At 43.1% G+C, this 22,853-nt stretch overlaps 1 protein-coding gene across 5 annotated transcripts in view; it reads left to right on the top strand.

Annotated features, from left to right (window-relative positions):
• Positions 1-22,853, top strand: part of myo9ab (myosin IXAb) — a 93,740-nt gene that overhangs the window by 16,020 nt on the left and 54,867 nt on the right. For 3 of the 5 annotated variants that reach the window (XM_058407747.1, XM_058407744.1, XM_058407743.1), the window contains exons 1-2: positions 12,678-13,376; positions 17,765-18,692. In XM_058407747.1, the coding sequence (XP_058263730.1) occupies positions 13,348-13,376; positions 17,765-18,692 (957 nt within the window). In that variant the 5' untranslated portion in view covers positions 12,678-13,347. Of the gene's footprint in view, positions 1-4,646; positions 4,724-12,677; positions 13,377-17,764; positions 18,693-22,853 lie in introns of those variants that run through there. The other 2 variants (XM_058407746.1, XM_058407745.1) reach the window with 2 other exon arrangements.

Here is a 22,853-nt window from a genome sequence, read left to right as displayed (position 1 = left end):
CATTTTCTCTATTCTAACATCACTTTCTCTCTCTCTCTCTCTCTCTCTCTCTCTCTCTCTGTGTGTGTGTTTCTCTCTCATTTTCTCTCTCTCTCATTCTCTCTGCTTGTCACTTTCTCTGCAGTGTATAGTACATCATTTGGGACACAGCTGTAGTATTTGATGCAACCAGCATTCCCATTTATTTATTCTTCCCTTATACACATGTTGACTACATTCAGAGATACCTGGCAATAGGCTCCTGTCATTTTCTTCTTATTGTGGCTTTTTGGAGCTGTTCAGAACACTAGCTTTTTAGTACTGAAGAGTTCAGGACCGCAGCAGGCTTTGTCAGCGTGCAGCTCGATTCATTGAGGTCGCTAGTTACTCTTTCACCTCACTGTGCCGCAGACATGATCACGCTCACGTACTCCTCTGTGCAAAACCACAGTTCCATATGTGACTAGTGTAATCTTTAGCATTCAGTTTAGTAGAAATTGACTGTCGTTCAAAGAAAGGCTTTTCACACGTGAAATAATTTATGCTGGATGATCGTAAACTCAACACGAATCCCGGGTTAGCTTGTTTCACGTTTCACACTGCTCATATTTTACCCAGGGTCAATCAATTAATGGATATTCCTAATCTGCTGTTTAACACTTTTCTATATTCCTATCGTTCTTATAATCGGATAAATACAGCATGCATTTGCTTTAAATAACTGGCCTTAACCCGATAGAACACCTTTGGGATGAATTAGAGCGGAGACTGTGAGCCAGGCCTTCTCGTCCAACATCAGTGCCTGAGCTCACAAATGTGCTTCTAGAGAAATGGTCAAAAATTCCCATAAACACACTCCTAAACCTTGTGGAACGCCTTCCCAGAAGAGATGAAGCTGTTGTAACTGCAAAGGGCGGGACAACTCCACATTACATTCATGTGCATGTAAAGGCAGACGTCCCAGATTTGGTCTGACTCGCAGTCTCCGCTCTAATTCATCCCAAAGGTGTTCTGTCGGGTTGAGGTCAGGCCTCTGTGCAGGCCAGTCAAGTTCCTCCACACCAAACTCACTCATCTATGTCTTTATGGACCTTGCTTTGTGCACTAGTGCATAGTCATGTTGGAACAGGAAGCGGTCATCCCCAAACTGTTTGGAACACAAAGTTGGGGGCATGAAATTGTCCAAAATGTCTTGGTATGCTGAAGCATTAAGAGTTCCTTTCACTGGAATTAAGGGCCAAACCCAACCCCTGAAACACAACACTTGAATTCAATGATTTAAAGGGGTATCCCAAAATTTTTGGCAGAAAAGTGTATATTTAATAGCCGTCTTGCCACGTCTTGGTTTTCACGTGATATGAGCCCCCACTATCTGATTAGGTTTCTGTTGCTAAGCACCTGGTCATAAGCTTCTAACACCAGTGTACATATTTGCACCACATTGTGGGTTAACACCACATGACTTACGCTCAAGCTGCTTCAGAGCAAGGTTTCATAACCCTGGGTTAAAAGCGATGCAAACCCTGCTTCGAAATGATCAGAGTGAACCTTTCCTTCTACCAGGGGTGAGATGCCGGGTTTAGAACGATGATAAGCCGGGTGTGTAAAGCAGTAGTTCTGTGATGTGGTTTTAGGGTCACTTCTAAACAAAAGTATGCATGTATGTGGAAGAGGGCTGATAGCGCTGTCCTCTGAGCGTGGCTTTGTGTGTGTTTGTTCCAGCTGTCCTGCTCTCCTGGTGACTGGTCAGACTCAGCTATTGGCCTGCAACCAAATTAAGAAAATAGGGGGAAAAGATGAATTTGCACCAAAAGCTGCCTTAGGAAAGGAAAAATGCCATTGTGCAGGCAGGTGATCAGCTTATCCAGTGACGCAGAGTTATTCAATATGAACTACAGAGGCCTTTCCTCCTGACTCGTGTTTAGTAAGGAAATGGGCGGAGATGCCCTGTCATAGCACAAGTCCAGAAAACTGCCTGTCTACTTGGAAGCAGCAGCTAACATGGAAGCAGAGGCCGAGGGTGGTGGCGTCTTCATTTGTTTTAACTCGCCGAATCGAGCAGAGAAAAGATACGCAACTCTTTCTTAAACTCTGCGTCACATGACGGAAGTTCTTTGTAGACAGGAAGTGACTCAATGCAGGACTTGTGTCTTTGAATAGCTTCGTAGAGCAACATTGTCTCAAAGATTTGACCTCAGCGCGGCTTTTCCATCACGGTATCTGCGGTTCACGCGGCCGTGATTGTACGTACGTGTGCGTCTGTTGGGTGTAAAACAATGCAATCGAGCTTGCCGCCAAAGATGTGTATAAAATCATGACGGTCCAAATTTTTCCTCTTTATTACGTCTGCTGGAGTTCTAGAAAGCAAAAACAAAAGAAGGAAGAAAACAGCCCCGAACTCCCCGGATCACAAAATATCCGTTACAATTCGCTATAAATTTCACTCATCTCGTCAATTTTTTTTTTGCCTATTTAAGCCACAAATCTAACCAAAGCAATATCCACATGTTTCACATGGACAGTTTGTGTGTAGGTTTAAAAGCCTTACCCATGATGCACTGAGACTTGACTTCTCTCTGTCCTTTATTACTGGCCTTCATTCTCTTTGGACTTTGAAGCAAGCATATTTCTGATCATATATAGAAATGTTTGTCACTGTGTGTATGTGTGTGTCAGTGGGTTTGCGGTGTTTACTGCTCCTGCAGACTCCACCCATTTTTTTGAAGCATTTTGCCTTCAGGCAACTTTCTGCTGAATGCAACCATTTACTCTTGGGTGTGTGTGTGTGTGTTAACCCTAATGGCTGTGTCCTTAAGGGCTAAATGGACTGTGTGTAATTGAGGATACCGATCGCCTCAGAGGCCCTGTGTTTCCATCCCCTCCTCCTCTTCGCTCTTCATTCCTTTACTTTTTATCCAGTCTTATGACATCGCTTCTGGCGTTCTGACACAGTACCGAATCGACTAGTACACATTCCTGCAGTGTTTCTGAAATATTTCTTTGGAATCATGTGCAGTTTTGGGTTTTGCTCTTCTGAACATTACGACCTGTTGTTGTTGTTATTATATGACATTTCATGCGATTATTCATGATATTATATGCTTCAGGGTTTCTATTTTATTTTAATTAGCCAATATTTAAGACCAGACTCAGGATGTTGCAAGGATTGTAGGAAGTGATCCATCATCAATACCTTGATGCAGCTCAGGCACATTTCTTTTCATTCAAATACGATACAGGTTTTTAAGGCAGAACACATTTTGGCATTTAAGTTCTCCACACATTCCTGTACGCTTCAGTAAAATATCTGGTGTCTGGAAATTGGTGGCTTGTTAATGAAAATCGAAATTGTTCCATTGAATCGCTTTATCTTTGTCTTGGTTGCTCTGGATCCGGAGTCTATCCCGGGAATACAGGGTGCGAGCTGGGAATTACGTCCTGCACGGGATGCCAGAGCACACGCACATTTACACACATTCACAGGCAGGGCCAAAATAGATACTTTTAATAATAACTAAACTAATGACTAACACATACTAAATCAAGTATGTGGTAGTTTAGCGGTTAAGGAGCGAAAGGTTGTTAGTTTGAATCCCAGGTCCACCAAGCTGCCACTGCAAGAGCAAGGCCCTTAACCTTCAATTGCCCACTTGTAAAAAAAAAAAGAGAGAGAAATTGTAGGTCGCTCTGGATTTTTTGGCGTCTGCCAAATGGCAGAAACGTAAATGAAAGTAGCATTTATTTTCTTTACCTTCGAATGAGTCACGTGTTTGATTTAGATCAGTCAGTATACAGACATAATCATTTAGAGGAAGTAAATATACATCACTCATCACAGTTAGCTGGTTAATTTGTAGCTATCAAACAACAAACATGAAGGCAGCCATGTTTTTGCCCCCACAGCTATTATTGCTATTATTGCTATTATTCCAAGTTCCAACTTCCTAGGTGGGATTGTAGCATCTGCCTGCTGGGTTGATTCTTAGACATACGAGTAAACTCGCGTGGACAGTCACTTCATGCTCACTTAAATTAATTGTGTTCTGTGCAAATGTTCGACTCTGAATCTTAAAACTCATTCATGTCCTTCTCTCATTTGAAATGATTCATGATTCCAGTTTCCTACTAAACATTTGCTTCACGCAGCCTCGAGAGCATAGCTGATTGATTTTCAGGTACTGCTTAAAAGATGAATTTACTCAGTGGTCACGCCAAACAAACCAGACAGTCCTGCGGCTCATCCTGTGCTTATGCTATGAAGCGAGGAAGAATCGGAGCAACGCAGGAAAACGGGAGGAAGAGAGAGCGTGGAAATGCAGGAGGAGGGTGAGAGCTCCAACCAAAGTTTGCAATCTGGGGTGTTGCTCAATCCTGCAGAACAATGTGGTCTTTCAAGCATAATCTTCCTGCTCATGACCCCCAGCAGGGCTCCATCACCACAGACTGTCATGTGTGCGTCACTCCGAGGCCGTTTTATTCAAACGTTTCGCAACATTTCAAGTGCTTTCCAAAAAGACACCATCTTTCCATCAGCTACAGAATATTCTTGAAAGGCCACAGCAAGATTATGTAATCAAAGCAAAATGGCACATTAGCATTTAAAACACTTCACCATGCACTGTACAATAGAAGCTCAAATTTTGGTGTGTTTATGTATTTCCATTTAGAGGACTTGACTTACTTACTACAAAGTGGTGGAATCATCCCAGGATCAGAGTCTTGGCATACCATGTCTCTTTAAAAGGTATTTTCCATCTCTTTTATTCAACATCCTGGCTATTGTTTTGTCTCATGATGTTTATGTACAGTAATAAAGACATCACAGAGCAGGAGGCTGGTTTCGTTACTCCTCTCGGTTCACTGTGTGCTGTAAAGAGCCTCCTGGACAAGCAGAGGTGCCGGGAACCTAAACCTGAATTACCGCCGGTCATGTGAGGGGTTTCAGGAAGCCGGGAAGAGACAGTGAAACGGCTCATGTGGGACGCTGACAGATATCTTCTTTTAAAACCCCCAGCTCTAATTTCCTTCTCTCCGAAGATCTCCCTTCAGGCCAGAGATGAGATACCTAAACACAAAGCGCCATGTTTTACCACAGCCTACAGAACGGCCGAAGACATGGATGTTTCTGAACATCGCTTCGTGCTCAATTCTAACCTCACATTGGAACAGAGCAGGCTTCTTTTTTCCCTTATTTAAAAAGGTATGATGAAATGAGCCAGTCGGCATGCTGCTGTGAACTGATGATCCCTAAGCCCCTCCCACTTCACCCATTCTACATTAAGCTCATTTCCTCTCAGTTTTCCCGTTTGAATGATTCAACACACTCGCTTTTCAGTCACAGTAAATGGAGAAGGTTTTGAGCTCAGTATTGAGAAATGAAAATATCTCGGTGCATACACTGGATGACCGAAGGTTTGTGGACACCAGACCATCACACCCATTAATGGGTTCCCCTGAAAAAGTCAGAAGCACACAATTGTGTAGGATGTCTTCATTTGTGGCAGCGTTATAATTTCTCTTCTCTAGGACTAAGAAGCGCAAAAATCTGTTCCAGCATGATGATGTCAATGTGCACAAAGCACAGAGCTCCATGAAGTATTAAGGTTGGAGTGGAAGAACTCGAGGACAAAGCACAAAGCCCTGATTCTAACTGAAACACCTTCGGGATGAACTGGAACACAGACTGAACCCCAGACCTCCTCACTCCTACAACATCAGTGTCTAATGCTCTTGTCGATGAATGATCATCATGAACGGTGAAGGCTTCAATGATCTTGAAGCCTTCCTAGAAGAGTGGAGCATTATAACAGCAGCCAGGAATAAATCTGAAAATGTTCAACAAGGACATATTGGCATTCGTGGGCAAGCGACTCCGAATACTTGCTATTTTTGAGCATTAACAGAAATGAAAGTAGCAAGGATGAGTGTACAGAAGGGCCTCGGCGCTGTAGTCACTTCTCCCGCTGAGTAAAACCGCAAATTGTATTCTTGGAAGAATTCTGTGTAGGAAGGGTTTATCATCAGCTAAAGTCGAAGAGGTATTAAATCAGACACGCACAGGCCATGAAGTGTTCAGCTCACTCCCGGTTAAGTCCTTCATAAATCGGATCTTTTCTGTAGCAGGGTTGTGTGACTTTAATGTTAAAATCGCTTTTATAGTCCAAGTTGTTGTGACTGACCATAAAAGCAGCAGCTATTAGACGTGAAGCTGTAATGAAAACAACGTGTTCAAATCAGCAGTCGCATTCCCTCTTAGTTACAGCACTCGGTTGTTTTCTGTAGAGTTCAAGTGGTGAGTAGTAGTTTTTTTTTCTCACTGATGTCACGTTTTTTTTTTTACAAGGAGGTAAAATGCAGCCATAGAAGTCAGGTTCGGTTGCATTCTTCCTGTTTCCACTAATGGCTTCTTTTACAGGCATGTGAAGACTGCTTTTAGGTGAAGAAAAAGTTTTGTGTGACCTTGGACATTCTAACAAACAGAACTGACCGAATATTTCAAGTTGGCAGGAAATACAGGATGAGAAGTGCTACTGTGTTTAAGCAGTGCTTAAATGCACTGACCTTGAGAGCGTACTTCAGCCTGCTTTTAGTCTCGCTGATCGGGAGGAAAAGCTGACGGGCTAAAGCGGCTTGCATTGTTTCAGGTCCTCCGGCTGCTTGATTATCCTCCTAAGACAGCACAACAGCGTTGTTTTGCCTAACGTCTAGTTCTAGACTTAATTTAATCAGAAGTCAAGTCATTATTTCGAGAGACCACTTATGAACTGAGTGTTTAAAAGATTTACATTGAGCAGGCATAACATTATGACTACCTGCCTAATATTGTGTTGGTCCCCTTTTGCTGCCTAAACAGCCCTGACCCGTCCTGCACTGTGTATTCTGACCCCTTTCTATCAGAACCAGCATAAACCTCTTCAGCAATTTCAGCATCAGTAGCTTGTCTGTTGGATCAGATCACACGGGCCAGCCTTCTCTTCCCACGTGCATCAATGAGCCTTGACCGCCCATGACCCTGTTGCCAGTTCACCACTGTTCCTTCCTTGGATTACTTTTGATAGATACTGACCACTGCAGACCGGGAACCCCCCACAAGAGCTGCAGTTTTGGAGACGCTCTGATCCAGTGGTCTATCCATCACAATTTGGCCCTTCGTCAAACTCACTCAAATCCTTACTCTTGTCCATTTTTCCTGCTTCTAACTCTGAGGACAAAATGTTCACCTGCTGCCTAATATATCCCACCCACTAACAGGTGCCATGATGAGGAGATCATCAGTGTTATTCACTTCACCTCTCAGTGCTCATAATGTTATGCCTGATCTGCAGCTCGGATTTCAAACTAGAGTCCAAATGTTTGTCAAACAGTGGAGTTTATTTGCCTCGGGGACATGATATGTATCATCCTTCTCAATTTTCTTTTCTCTGTGTAAGTAGCGCTACGTTTCTCACCTAAATGTCAAGTGAATCACTTCTCTCTTTCAGACAAATATTCAAAACATCACATCATATTACCACATGGCATCAACTTGATTTGTGTGGTTTTAGCTCATCACCTGGTTGTCATATCATGATACAGTGTTAGCTAGAGAAGCCTAGTATACGTCAAAACTCACACAGGCTGATGCATCATGACGAGATCACCAGTTCCTGTGTCTTATGAGGTGAAAATGGTGCCTGTTTAACCCTGTAGCACCGCGAGCTCCTTTAAACATTATTACTAAGAACATTTGCTGTGTTTTGACCGACAGGAACTTATTTCAAATCTATCTTGAAGTCATGCTGCAATGAATCATCAATCGCTGTATTGTACAGTACGAAGCCTAATATATTTTTTACCCATAATCATTTATGCTTTATGCTTCATCTATAGCTTTTCCCGATCCTGTCACAATGCATTCCCTTTTTTAAAAATAAAACACAAGATAAAAAGATGAACAGAATTTTAGTTTGTGTACATCCTTTTTTTTCTTCCCCATTTTGGTCCCAACTGTGACAGCTTGGCGGTGCCGGGGCTTGAACCCCAATCTACCGATCAACAACCCAGAGCCTTAACCAGTTTATTTTAGCAAGCAAACAGCTAGCTAGGATTGGTGCTTGGTCTATAGAAATTATTTTGTTAGGTTTTGTGATAGACAACTTTTCTTAGTACCAAATGTTTGTGTACCCTTAACCGTCACACCCATACATCGTTGCTGATCATCACATTTTAGTCCCCTTTTGACTGCCACTCTTATAGAAGGGCTTTCCACTAGCTGCTGGGGATTTGTGATTATTCAGCTTCAAGAGCATTAGTGAGATCAGACACTCGCTTTGTGTACAGCGGCACTGTCATGCCGGGCCATGTTTAGTTCCAGTGAAGAGAAATCGTAAGTCTACAGCATGCAAAGACATCCTAGTTTGAGAGTCTAGATCCACATTCTAGTTCTTATGCAGCTCTTTTGTCTATATAGTGTATATGTAGTGTATACACAGAGTATAAAAGCCAACACTTCAACAAAGGAGTTCTTTTGTAACCTTCATTATGTAATTATGGGTTATCTAATTGCGAAGCTTTTTTTTTTATCTAGCTCTACATCCAGCATGCAGAATATAACACTAACACTTTCAGACAGTTATCTTGGTTCTTTACAAAGGCATCTAAAGCAGAAACATGCCAGGAGACCCCCTTTGCATTTTCCTGCTCGGGGCCTCACTGATGCTAGAACTGCCTGTGTTTCAGACCCACAGATTCAAAGGCTAGTGATTCTCACACAGTGACACAGAAACCTGGGGCTACACCAATCGGGTCATTATAGTGACAACACAACTAAGGCATTAGGATACCTGTAAGGAGTCTCTCTTTGAAGGCAGCAATATGTCATTATGTTGCCACAAAACCTACATAAAGTGTTTGCTAAGCCTAAAGCATCGGAAGGCGAAATAAAAAAAAGCATCACCGGGGGAAAATGGAAGAATTATTCAGAGGCTACACCGGCTATTTCTTAAGTCAGAAACAATTTCAAGGCCACAAATTACCGATAGGTTCCTCTGCTACCTTAACAACTGGACATTTGGTTCAAATCCAGCTTAATAACTTCCTGTCTCTTGCACGATAGACCATTCTGTAAATAGTTTCTTCCTACAACCAAAGTTTCACACGTTAGATGCTGCATCAAGCTTTAATGCATGTAAAAAGATTTAATTCCCGACACTCGTATGTTGCTAAGAACGAGATTTACAGTAAATGTGAAAAGTCTTCGGACACTCCATCACCACGCACGTATGTGGTTCTTCCCCAAACTGCTACCACAGGACTGTAAGCACACAATTGTATAAAATGTCTTTGCATACTGTAGCATTACATTTTTCCCTCCACTGGAACTAAAGAGGTCCAAACCTGATCCAGCTTAACACTGCTTTCATGAACAATCGGGGGGCCATGAAGACAGGCTTTGCCAAGTTTGGTGTGGAAGAACTCTAGAGCCCTGACTTTAGCCCTACCCAACACCTTTGAGATGAACTGCACCCCAGACCTCTTCACACGACATCACTAATGCTCTTGTGGTTGAATATAATTATATGGTGCATAATGGCCTTTGTATGAAAGCAGACTCTATACAGGATATACGTCTGTGCATAGAAACGCTCCGGTATTCGAGAGCACGCAGTTTAGGAGATGTTGTAACTCAATTCTCAGTCGGGCGCTGTGGTATTGTTTCTCCAACCATACGCTGATGTTGCTTTTGGCAGAAAGAGACCTTGAGAGATGAAACCTAGTATCTATCCTCTCCATTGTCTCCGCTTTTGGCTCTGCATGCTAAAAACGAAATGGAGAGCCATTTGTCGAAATCACAGTTGGCTTTATGGTATTCTAAACGAAAGCACGCTCTTGAATAATGCAGTTACCCTACAGAAAAAAGCCACACAACTGTGAGGTTAGATTTAGCTAATAATTAAGTGTCGTTTCTCGTCTTTGTTTAGAGCTCAGATTATACGTTTCAGATTTCTTCGAATACCGATCCTTTAGAAACATCATAATGAATATAATTATAGAGATCAGGAATGATTGATGCTCTGAAATAGTGTTATTGCAAGCCAAACTTATATTCCCTTTAAATTCTTTCTGACATGGACAGTTACGTGTATTTAGAAGTCAGGATCGAATAATTAGCACAGTGTAGTGTTTTGTAAATGAAATGACTCAGCAATCTGGTTTTAGGCCTTTATACGCACTGTGATCGATGACATCATTCGTCTGGGTCGAAAAGGGTTGGGTTTTGTAAATCACTGTGCTGGCAGTCGCAGTGTCCATGCCAAATGTGCTGTTTAGTTCCATCAAAATCAGAGATGAAGCTAAACCCCACCCCAATGCTGACCATTTGCTCTTCCCGTAAGTACAGATCAATGATCTCACAGGCCCTGAACAGACTTGGTATTAACTTCCATCTAGGGTATGATCCAAATCCAAGAGTGATCCGATCACTCAGACATCTCGAGAAGGTGATCTGGGAAGCGTGTGGACCTGCGTATTCTAGTCACCAGTTCAATCCATGTTGCTGTGTCTAATACATACACATGAAAAGTGTCCTGTCATACAGTAATACAATGGGCAAAAATTTGTGGACACATGGCCATCAGACCAATATGTGCTTGTTGAACATCCCATTCCACATGTCGTCTTCTCTCTGCTGTTATGATGAGCTCCACTCTTCTGGGAAGACTTTTGGAGAGTTCGGAGCATTGTTGTAGGGATTTGTGATCATTCAGCTACAAGAGCATTAGTGAGATCAGGCACTGATGGAAGAAATCTGGAAGTTCAGTAGGGTCGAGGATGGATTTATATGCAGGGGAATTGGCATGCTGGGACATGGTTTGGGCCTCTTGGTTCCACTGAAGGGAAATTGTAATGCTACTGCATGCAAAGACATTCTCACAATTTGGTCTTCGTCAGACTCACTCAAATCCTTACGCTTGCCCATTTTTCCTGCTTCTAACACATCAACTTTGAGGATAAATTGTTCACTCGCTGCCTAATATATCCCACCCACTAACCAGGGCCATGATGAGATCATCAGTGTTATTCACTTCACCTCTCAGTGCTCATAATGTTATGGCTGATCAGTGTAGGTGTGATGCGTGTGCACTACTTTGAGGAGTGGAAACATTCATGTAGAGTTTATAGCCTTATGCTTTGTGATCAAATTTATTAGAGCTGGACATCCAGCCTAACCCGAGTACACGTTTCAGTGCACTAAAACCTGGCACTAATTTCATTTTCTTATTTTACTGTAGTATTTCATGTCTATTAAACGAGCTGATGCGAAGCACATAATATAATCAGTAGCAGCTAATGCATATTACTGCTACTGGTATTAAAATGGTATTAAGTGACACACACCACATTCAGGCCTACAGTACACAGCACACAATCCCACATCAATCATACGGGTAGTTATAGACAAGACAGCTGTGATGTCAGTGTTTTGCTTTTGTTCTTGCTTGCCTTCAAATCCGCTGACAGTTGGGACTAGTCGAGGCACCGCATGCTCCCTTTGTGTTATTTCTCACCTTTGTACTCGATTCACAACATTTTTCCACACATACTGCGATGCACCGGGATGAAAGACTGAGCATGGTGAAAATAAATATAAGTCAAGAACTTTATTTAATTAACTTTGCACACTTCTGTGCCCACAGAATGCTTACCGTTGGCTGGAAAATAAAATTCACGTGTGTTAGGGCTAACAACTATTATAAGTTATGATTAAGAATTGTTTCTTTTGCTTGATATAGGTGTGGACTAGTCGGCTTTCCCATACGGCTCGGAAAATACTGTAGTTTTTTACTCCTAAAATAATTATGCCGTGACTAAGCAGTAACCGTATCACTGGCCGGTGATCTACCGCCATTGGCTGAGCAAAAGCTCGCACAAAATGCTGTCTTTGTCATTGCAGCTTTTCTCAACCAGCCCAAAGGGTTAAGTACATCTGAGTCTAAAACAGTTTTGGTAATAAGATACAATTTTGGGGGGAGAATGATTATTTGGTTGCTTTTGTCAGATCTGGCAAACCCATCTAATGCAGTTATGGTGTGGTCACTGAGGTTGCATTCGAGATATCCAAAAATATTAGGTTTGAGTGACATCTTAACTGTCTGGTGGTGACCAGATCAAATGATTCAGATCTCGATGCTGACCTCTTGATGCTGAATATGTGACTAGAACAAAAAAAAAACGAAGAACGCTTGAATGAGGTCTGTCAACCTCGAATCTCTCAAATTAACATGGCTGCAAATATCTACAGGTATTCGCTTCAAAAAGTCAACCCGAAACTAGGAGTGGATATGCAGTGCTGTAGAGAAAATACATGAACTCATCACATTTATAGCCGCAATGCACAGAGATCTATAATGATTACACTTACTGTGCAGTGGATCCATCTTTTTTTTTTTTATTCATTCATTTATTTATTTACATTTTTCAGGATTGGGGATTTCAGGAATAAGGGATTGATTTCTGAGTATTCAGTAGAGAGAGTGAGATAGGAAGTGTTCAAATATATGGACAGCACATACAGTTCTCTCTCCCTCTCTCTCTCCCTCTCTTTTCCTCTCTCTCTGGCTATGATCACGTTTCAGGAAACAACAACCCCCCCCCCCCACTCCCCTCCACCTTTTCCTCCACCCCCTCTCTGTCCCAGCTGCCAAACCACACATACACAAACCTCAGCTCGCCTCTGCACCCAGTGTTTAGAGGACTGGCTGCTTTTGAGCGGGACAGAATGAAGGACAGACGAAGACAGGGAGTGGTTTAGAAGGACTAAGGAGCAGCTTCGTGTTTCTGCAAGAGTCTGTTATACGAACGCGCACCACAATGTGATGGTTTTCTTTCCTCGTCGTGTGGCAGGACTGGACTGGGTTCTTCACCAAGGCATGAAACGGGAATCTCAGAGGACTGCTGCAGCATGGTGTAATCTTTGGACGCACCGTTGTCTGTCTATTCTCATTTGGAATCCTAACAGTAGATCTGTCCTCCTTCGCCAAGTTGACAGGACCCTGGATCACACTTGAGCGCTCACAGCCGACCGAGTGCTTTGTGGTATTTGTACATTTGCGCCTTTCCCATGCTGTGGAATGTTCAGCGGCTCCGAGTGTAGTTTCTCAAAGCTGACGAAAGCTGGAGCAGAGAGCTTTTACTACATTGCAGAGGAAGCCAGTGACCCCGTCCAGCCGAGTCTCTCTCTCTCTCACACACACACACACACACACACTTAGTCTTCTGCTGATAAGCTCAAGCTTCTTGATACACAAGACCTTCTTACGCTAAAGCTCTTAAGTCCGATATTTGAACCGTTTCATCTGAAGCCTCACAGTGCGGCTGCACTTCTCGTCCATGCCCGTAATTACCCTTCAGGTCAAGGGGTAAGTGAGCGCCCTTTGAACTTTGTCTAATTAAGAGGCAGATAAAAGCATGACAGAAATGGCTTTGTCTTAAAGTGATGAGCTGCTGTGGTTTGTTTGTTGTGAGATGAAGCTGTTGACATCCTTATATGGTGAAAGCTTTCAAAAATTATTAACGAGAAGTAGCAGGGATACATTTTCCATGGCTGGTAGATCTCTCAAGAAAAGCAGTTGCTGAAGATGTCCGTTCGGAGGGAAGATCCTCGGACACGCTGACAGAATCGGTGGAATGCTGGGACTCGGTGTTTATTACTGTTGGAGGGGTGAGAATTCAGAGACCATCTGTTGACTTTCGAGAGAGAAGAGTTTTGGCCGCTCGCAAAGTAACTTGCTGTGTGTTGTTATGAACACTGTATCGCTCATGTGTTTTTAACAGTAAATGCAGTTATGGTGTTTATCTGTTGGCATGTTAATGCATATTCCTCCAAGGTTTGTGTGCATCTCCTGTGGGTTAAACTCAAAGCAACGTAAAGCAATAGCGGATTTTTGTAGACATAATTTTACCTCAGGAGTACAAATTTTCCAGCAATTAAGAGTGACTTCTAAAAACACTGGAACATCCAGGTCAATTCTGTTGTTTTTGCTACACGCCAAAGCCGTTTGGGTTCGAAAATCAGAATTTCAGCTCTCAGCCACATGTCGAACAGCTCTTTTGGTTTGTACCCAAGTGATCAATAATATTGGAACAGGTGACCGACCGCTTGCCCAGGTGTGTGCTGTGAGACTAGTAATAGCGCTGAATGTCTGCAATTGGTTTGAACCCGTGAAGTTGTTAAAAAGGGTAAACCAACATGAAGACCAGAGCGCTGTCTGTGGTCACACACAGTGGTGGTAGTGTCATGGCTTGGGCTTCTGAAATGGTCTCTACTGATGATGTGAATCATGATGCAGAAGAATTAATTCTGAAGTTTATGGAAATATTCCAGAGAAATTTACAGAGAAACGCATCCAGTCGAATCGAGAGGAACTTCATCCTGCAGCAGGACAATGACCTGATACTATAGCACCAAAAATGGCCTTAGTTTAGCAACTCTAGCTTTCTGCTTCTGTAGCAGATTGAGGTTTATCCAGATGTTATTTAAGATGACGTGTTGCGGAGTTACAGGCATTAGATTAAAAAAAGGGAAGAATTTTTTTTGCCAGATTTTTAATTTTTTTTTTTTCTATTTGCTCTCTCTCCCCGGTTGGATTAGTGAACTGACCGCATGCTTCTTAATAGAAAAGTCGAAAAAAACAACAACTGTGAAGTCTTCGTCAAATTCAAACCCCGCTCAGAAGTTGATTAGATGTTGTTGAATCCGATAGCTATATATTATTTAATTCTTTGAATGAAGCAGATGATGTAATATCAGGAAGAGCTGTCTCCGAGTTGTTGCCAGGATGGGACTGGAGTAAGATGACTTGTCTAAACTGTCTCTCCTTAGCAAGGGCCATTTGTATAGTAAGCGATAGAGAGATCAGTTTTTGTGTTCTCGTACTGGAGTGTTCATACAATAAGTACACGCTCGAGTGTCTCTAAATACCCGAATGAATGGGTTCTTAGCGCTACAAAACAGTACTACATTTAATTCTTCTCCACTCTTCCGTACATACAGGCATTCACCTATCTGAGTGAGAGATATGCAGTCAGTCCATCGTGTATTGAAAATGCTCCGTGGACTAAAGAGGCATTGATCGGTTGGTTCAAGAGCAAAACAGTAGCTTTGAGGCTTGTTAAAGCCGAGATGTCGTTCCCCTTGACCTCTCATTTTACATGAACCATTATCTTGAGCCATCTTCAAGTAAAAATCTGCACTTACTGTGTTTCAGTTGCTCTTTAACTTCAGTTTCCACTTTTGACTTTTTTTTTTTTTCTTTTTTTTTAGAGGAACAAAGTCACATGTCTTTTCAGCGGTCAGCTGGAGTTATGAAAGCGAGATCCCATACTGGTAATTGAAAACAGTCTTGAGGTTCCTTGATGGGGAAAATAAGCATAGAAATCTGACACGTTTTAGTAAGCATTTTACCATCCAGGTGTTTGTTAATAATTTGCTTGCAGCATAAAGAACTGCGCAAACTTGTCTGAAGAGCAGCAGTTTGTCTTCATGCGAAAGCGCGGAAATTCTTCAACGACAGCGACTTTGCGTCCTTATCTCCGCGTCCATCTCTGCTGAATTCTCCACCAATCATCGTTATTGGTTCAAAAGGCAGATTTTTTTTGCCGACAAGGGAAGGTGAAGACAAGCCCTAAAGGGGAGGATTATAGCAGAACTGTGAGGAGGCCAGTGCTGGTGTTAAATAAATAAATAGGATGAACTATGTTGAATTAGTACCTACAGTGTCCAGCTTGAATCCATCACAACACATTTGTTTCAATTCACAGCTTCAGGGATTCAGAGCTCAAGGTGTTGGACTACTGATCAGAAGGTTGTCCACCAAGCTTTCTTGTTTCTGTAATCTTCACTTCTGTCTCGCTGGATGTACAAGAGAGGGCTAAACGCTTGACTTGCTTTAGGACAGTGTGAAAGCAGAGCCGGAGCTTTTCAGTTCCTGACGGACGTAAACCTGTACTGTAGCACTCTACTATTTCATATGTTTCAGCACTTTTTTTTTTTTGGTCACTTCCAGTATTACGGATCTGTTGCTGAGGAAAACGAGATGCATGGATCTGACTGACAGACAAATATGAAAGGAACGGGTTTGTCAGTGTCAACAAACTGGCCCACTCATAGGCTGTGCCTTGCATAAATATTCACTCCCTTGTGGATCTTTTGTTTTGCATATTTCAGTTTTGCTCAGTGGAGTGCAAACTTGAGCTGCCGCAATTTTGGATATTTATCTTTTGTAATTTTGTAAACTGTTCTCAACATTCTGTACTACGGTTTTGTTTAGATTCATGACGTATAATCCCGGTTAAGTTCCAGGTTGTAAGATTAAAAGAAAAGGAAAAAAAATCTGCGAAAGTTCCAGAGGGGGTGTGAATACTTATGCAACTCGTTATACAGCTTGGTGGAAAGAGAGAAAGCCTTCACTTGCATGTACCTTTATTTTTATACCTTTTATTGTCTTTTGTTTATTGTGGCCTTCTTTCCCCCCGTTCTTCGCTTAAATGAGTCAAATGCCAGTTGAACCAGATGACTCGGATGGCAACAACAGCATGGCTTAGTTATGGATTAAAAATGATTAGTCATCATTTATACCATGCACTTAGCATAATGAGTTCAGACTTGCTTTTTTAGTGCTTTGGTATATTATTTGCTGTGGAGGAAATTCAAGACGCCAGGACAATCAAGGAGGCAGGATGCATGACTGTCTGGTTTCTTTACACCTGGAAGACATGGAACTTCTCCAGACAACTGGATGCAAATGGAAACAAAAACAAAACAATAGAATGAGATGTATAGGATAGGCAGAGATGCAAGGGTTCGTTTTCCAATTCGTTTTTTTTCTCCTTCACCCCCGATCGGTAACTGAACTCCATTGATGAAAAGAGATTTGGTCTTTTAGTACCTTTTTTTTTGCTGACAGACTGGTTAGTCCCAGAATGATGAAATCCCGGACCCTTGTAGGGCACCACTGATCCTGTAGTGACTCCCTGTGTCTGAGGTCCATTTGAAGTCAAAGGTTTTGCAATATTAGCAAAACCCCGCCATCTCGACTGCAGTTTTTATCGATGTTGCATCTCCTCGGCGTCTGAGTTTGCAAATTCTGCCTGAGAAACAGGCTGTGCTGTCTCTGTGTCATGGAGCGGGAAAACCGCAGACTGGGCTAGTAGCGCACGTACAGATAGTTATTAAAATGGCTTTCACCGTGATTTGTTAGTGAAATCTTCTGGCAGGCTTGCAAGAACACATCCCGCCTGGAGAACGCGAAACGCTTTCATTAGTTTATAAGCCGAGTTCCCTGACTGTAATGGTGTCATATCGTGCAGTTATCGTGTTGCATGGCTAGGATCTTTATTAAGGGAAGCCAAAGAGTGCAGTTGTACTGCGTGCAACAGCTTTCGGTTTATGAATGGGCATCCTCAGGCTTAACATCAGCAGGAAGCGTGTGAATTAAAGCATTGTGTCAGGAAAACAGACGCTTCTGTGTAGACGATGGCAGTTGTTGAACTTGGCAGTAGGTTTGATCCAGCGTGCACGGCTCAGTCGTGGGATATCTGTCTCTCTCACTTTATCACCCTGTCTTTCTGATTACAGCTCATCCAGATGTTAATTGACAGTTAGTTCATTAGTAGTTTATGACCATTTTGAGTGACAGAAATGTTGGTTTGCAGTAACATAAGGGGTACAGTCCTGATTCACTTCGAGATATGTTTATGTAGATGTGTTCTACGTGATCTCTAACTCTGTTTCCGTTTCCCTCTTCAGCTGGAATGTCTTGACTCCGCCCCCGAAGCTGTGTGTAGGAGGTGCCGAGGCGGACGCCGATGGGAGCTGCTGCTCAATGATGAGTTGCCATGGCGCTGGAGGGCATCGCCGGCGCCTCGAAGACTCGGAGTTCACCGTGCGCGTGTACCCGGGGGCCTTGGCCGAGGGCACCGTCTACTGCCCTGTGTTGGCCCACAAGGTCACGTCGGCCGCTGAGGTAATCGAGCAGGTGATCGAGCGTCTGCGGCTGGACCGCACGCGCCTCTACGTTCTGGCCGAGGTGAAAGAATTCGGCGGCGAGGAATGGATTCTGAACCCAAGTGACTGCCCCGTGCAGCGCATGATGCTGTGGCCGCGCACAGCGCTGGAGAACCGCTTCAGCAGCGATGACTACCGATTCCTGCTGCGCGAGAAGAACCTGGACGGCTCCATCCACTATGGCAACGTTCAGATGTGGCTTAGGGTGACCGAAGAAAGGAGGCGGATGGTTGAGCGCGGACTCCTCCCCCAGCCCCCGGCCGGACGGCACGCTGCAGATCTCTGCACTTTGCCGGACCTCAACGAGCAGACGCTGCTCGAAAACCTGCGTTCGCGCTTCAAGCAGGAAAAGATCTACACTTATGCCGGCGGTATCCTGATAGTGGTCAACCCTTTCAAGTTCCTCCCTATCTACAACCCGAAATATGTCAAGATGTACGATAACCACCAGCTGGGCAAGCTGGAGCCACACATCTATGCCATAGCTGATGCCGCATACCATGCCATGCTGCAGAGGCGCCGGAATCAGTGTATCGTCATATCGGGGGAGAGTGGCTCAGGAAAGACGCAGAGCACGAACTTCCTGATCCATCACCTTACTGCGCTCAGCCAGAAGGGCTTCGCGAGTGGGGTCGAGCAAATCATACTAGGAGCTGGACCTGTACTGGAGGTAAGTGTAGACAAAATAACAGCATAAGTGCTTATAAAGGACAAACAAAATAAGTAAAAAATATAAATGCATAAAGACATAAGCAGCTATTCACTAGGTTTATCAGGAGCCTCCAACCTCTCTGACACTCTCTCTCTCACTCTCTCTCTCTCTATACTGAATTTTGGAGAAAACCAGTACTTATTGTGAAGGAGTGTTGATTTTGGAAGGCTTCTTTGCTTTGTAGCAAGAACTCAAGCAGAAAAGCAAAAGTATGTTCTGTGTGCAGTATCTTTGCTGGCCATCACCACAGATGTAACAGAGTCCCAGTTTTGAAAGTAAGCTCAATCTGATTCAATCAAAAGCATGTTGTTTTGGATTTGCTATCAGATTTTCAGGTCACAGCAGTTCTCCTTGGTGCAGGAGTGCTAAAAGAAATTGTGGTTTCGGTGCTTATGTCATTCCACTGACTAATCCTTCAGCGCAACTCAGCCATATAAGTCCAAAACTTAGAGCTGCAAACACACAGCTGTCTCAGTGGAAGCTACCGATGCCACTTGGGCTAACGCAGACAGCCGCGGGTCCAGCTGTTCCAAGAGCACCAGCAGATATCACCCTGGGTTTTTTGAGGACGGAACCAAACCCAGATTCACAACAGACTGAATTCCCAGCATGATACAGCTGTGAGAGTCAGTCTCTATTTCTGTGCTACACGATTGGCTGTTTGCGCAGCCTGCATGTTTGCCTCATTGGCTGAGAATTTCTGTTGCTAGTGTGTGCGGTTTCCTGCTTGTGTGTGAGCGCGTGTGTGTGTGAGCGCGTGTGTGAAAGGCTGAGATGCTCTTACACCTCTTGTTAACCTAATCCTGAGATCAGCCTTTATTGCTTATGGATGTTAACAGGAGAAGAGTTAAACGTTTGAGATATTTGAAGTGTTTATTGCCAAGATTATATTATGCCTATGAGTCTTTTGTTATTCTGCTCTGATCAAACTATACACATAAATAATCCCATAAATAAGTTCAGTTCTACTAAATATAGTTGTGAACATCCCCACGGGTTAAACCCCTTTCGGGAGCCGCTCTATTAAGCGTGTGTAGATACTAGCGGATGGTTTAACGCGTTCCAGATGGGCGCAGTAACTAGAGTTTGAGGTCTTTGTTCTAGCTTAAGGTATTGGAAGGGCCAGCTGGCCAGCGGTGACAGATCCAGACCTGTAACATACAGCTGAGAGACGGTTCAGAGAGATGAGGAGCCTAGCCAGCGTGGAGCTGCTGGAGAAGCATTCCACACAGGCTTAGAGTGACGGAGCCATCCATCACCTGCAGGAGGGGCGTACGCGATTCCAGCAGCAAGCCAGCCTGAGGGACTGACATAATGATATTGTAGAATCCTACAGTATAAATCAGGAACAAATATACCTAGTCGGTGAAATGACAACCCAGATTTCCACCCTGTATGTTCATTTTATTTACTAATAAACGTTAAGCTAACTTCATTTTATTGTGCATATGAATAATGCAACATTTCAGTTTGCTGGGGATGTGGAAAGGTGTCAAGGCTGTATTTTATTTCCATATGAAATAAGGCTAAATATGCAAGATCCATGTTGACTTGACATGTTGACAACATTTTATTGTGTAAAACATGGTCACTAGATTAATTCTGAAAGAATGTTAAATTAACAGTTCAGTGTTTCAGGTGTGTTCTCATACCAGTACTCAGTGCAGCACATCTGTTGTTTTGTGCTGTTTTAGTTTTACAATACAGAAATCTGTGCATTTGGTATAGGAAGGACTTGTTTTCAAATCCAAGCGCCACCAAGCTGCCGCTGTCGTGTCTTCTAGCAAGACCCTGAACCCTCAAGGTATACACACCGATCAGGCATAACATTATGAGCACTGACGGGTAAAGTGAATAAGACTGATTACCTCCACTTCATGGCACCTGTTAGTAGGTGAGATATATTAGGCAGCAAAGTTGATGTGTTAGAAGCAGGAAAAATGGACAAGCGTAAGGATTTGAGCGAGTTTGACGAAGGGCTAAATTGTGATGGCTAGACCACTGGATCAGAGCATCTCCAAAACTGCAGCTCTTGTGGGGTGTTCCCGGTCTGCAGTGGTCAGTATCTATCGAAAGTGGTCTAAGGAAGGAACAGTGGTGAACCAGCGACAGGGTCACGGGTGGCCAAAGCTCATTGATGCACGTGGGGAGCGAAGGCTGGCCCGTGTGATCTAATCCAACAGACGAGCTACTGTTGCTGAAATTGCTGAAGAAGTTAATGCTGGTTCTGATAGAAAGGTGTCAGAATACACAGTGCATCACAGTTTGTTGTGTTTTGGCAGCAGAAAGGGGGATCCAACACAATATTTAGGCAGGTGGTCATAATGTAATGCCTGATGAGTGTAACTGTTCACTTTGTGATCACTTTGGTGGAAAAAAAAAAGAAAAGCATCAGCCAGGTTAGGTAGACATACATGTAAAACATCACAGACATTTGGGGTCACCATGTAAAACTACTCTATATACTAAATATATCTCTACCCACTATGCTAAGACTTTCCACTAGATGTTGGAGCATGGCTGTGGGGATTAGTGATCATTCAGCCACAAGTGCGATCAGACACTGATGTCGTGAGGAATGAGGAGATCTGGAGTACAGTCAGTGTTCAGTTCATCCCAAAGGTGTTCATGGGGATCGAGGTCTTCCATGTCATATTTGTGTTCATGGAGCTCGCTTTGTGCACAGGGACATCATCATGCTGGAACAGGTTCTGGGTCTCTTAGTTCCACTGTGGAGAAATTGTTCTGCTACAGCAAACACACAATTTTGTGACTAGTTTTATGGTAAGAGAAATATATAAGTGAAATATATAGTGTATTTCCTTGGGGTTGTTGAGGATAAGGTCAAGGCATCACAAATATTTATTTCCTGCAGTACATACAATATTATTCAGTGAATATCTCACAAAGACTAGTATATGTGTTTAGGGGGATGGATAGAAAAACCATCACAAATGCTATTATTTTCACTGGTATTATCCTGTGATATATAGCTCTAATGGATCAAGTGTTGGCTGCCTTCTGCTTTACTGTGCCTTAGACACACACACCACACCACACACACACACAGTTATGTAGCTTTTAATTTTGCCCTGACATGACTCTTGCGCTTCTCAGTGGAGGTTTAAATTTGCTGACATTTCACTCCCCGAGAAAACAATGTGCCTGTGGTCCATCAGCCCGACACCCCGATGTTTTCCAACCAAGCCTCACACTTTCTCTCACTCCATCACATCACTTCAGATTACCTCAGGTTCAGCCTGACCAGAAAGTTCCAAGATTTATTAGTCATCTTCTGTAAGGGAGGAGGCTACCTGAGGCCCTGGAAAACTCTCGCTGTTTCCATCTCATGCTCGTCTTCAAGATTATATTTTCCTCTCAGCTTTGGAAACCGTCTCATCCCGGGTATAATCCTGTCTATCATCTAGTGATCCTGTGATAGACAACATCAGTCTCTAACCTGAACCTGAAGATAAAGTGCTTACTATGGATGGATGGATGGATGGATGGATGGATGGACTTTGGAAATACGTATTACACAGAAACACTTGCTACCATTAACATTACATCATTCCTTCAGTAAGATCTAACTGGCAGTTTGGAGCTAATTTAATTCCGGTAATCATTAGTTTCTATAAAAGTCCTCTACCGCAGGACTTTGTGGCAGTAATAACTCTAATGGGTAATCTGATCTCGGCTTAACCGCTGGACCAGTTGAATCTCTCTGTCTGGGAGTATTATACAGCTGCTGACTGGAATAATCTATCAACTGCCTTACAGGAATTGCAGACGAATTCTATTCCTGAGACTCTGCTTAGACTCTTACCCCAATGATTCATTTTAACTAATGTTTCTTTAATCTTCCAAACAGTTTGGTGGTTTTACGACTAGACATGTTTGTACATTTCTCTTTCTCTCTCTCTCTCTCTCTCTCTGTCCTTCTGTTTTTCACTGTGTCTGTCTGTCTGTCCTATCTGTCTGTCTGTCTGTCTAAAAATCACTGCATTTGTTATTCCAGGAACCTGCTGTGATGTGTTTAGTCTTTGTCTGACAGACTAACTTCACAGTTCTTTCTTTAAGAAGGTTTTATTTTTCTTTTTTTACGAACAGAGACGCAGC

This window comes from Hemibagrus wyckioides, linkage group LG14, assembly GCF_019097595.1.
Source record: "Hemibagrus wyckioides isolate EC202008001 linkage group LG14, SWU_Hwy_1.0, whole genome shotgun sequence".
In the NCBI taxonomy this organism is placed as follows: Eukaryota; Metazoa; Chordata; class Actinopteri; order Siluriformes; family Bagridae; genus Hemibagrus; species Hemibagrus wyckioides.
Note: the sequence above shows the minus strand (reverse complement) of the source record. Positions and strands in the feature narration are given on the sequence as shown.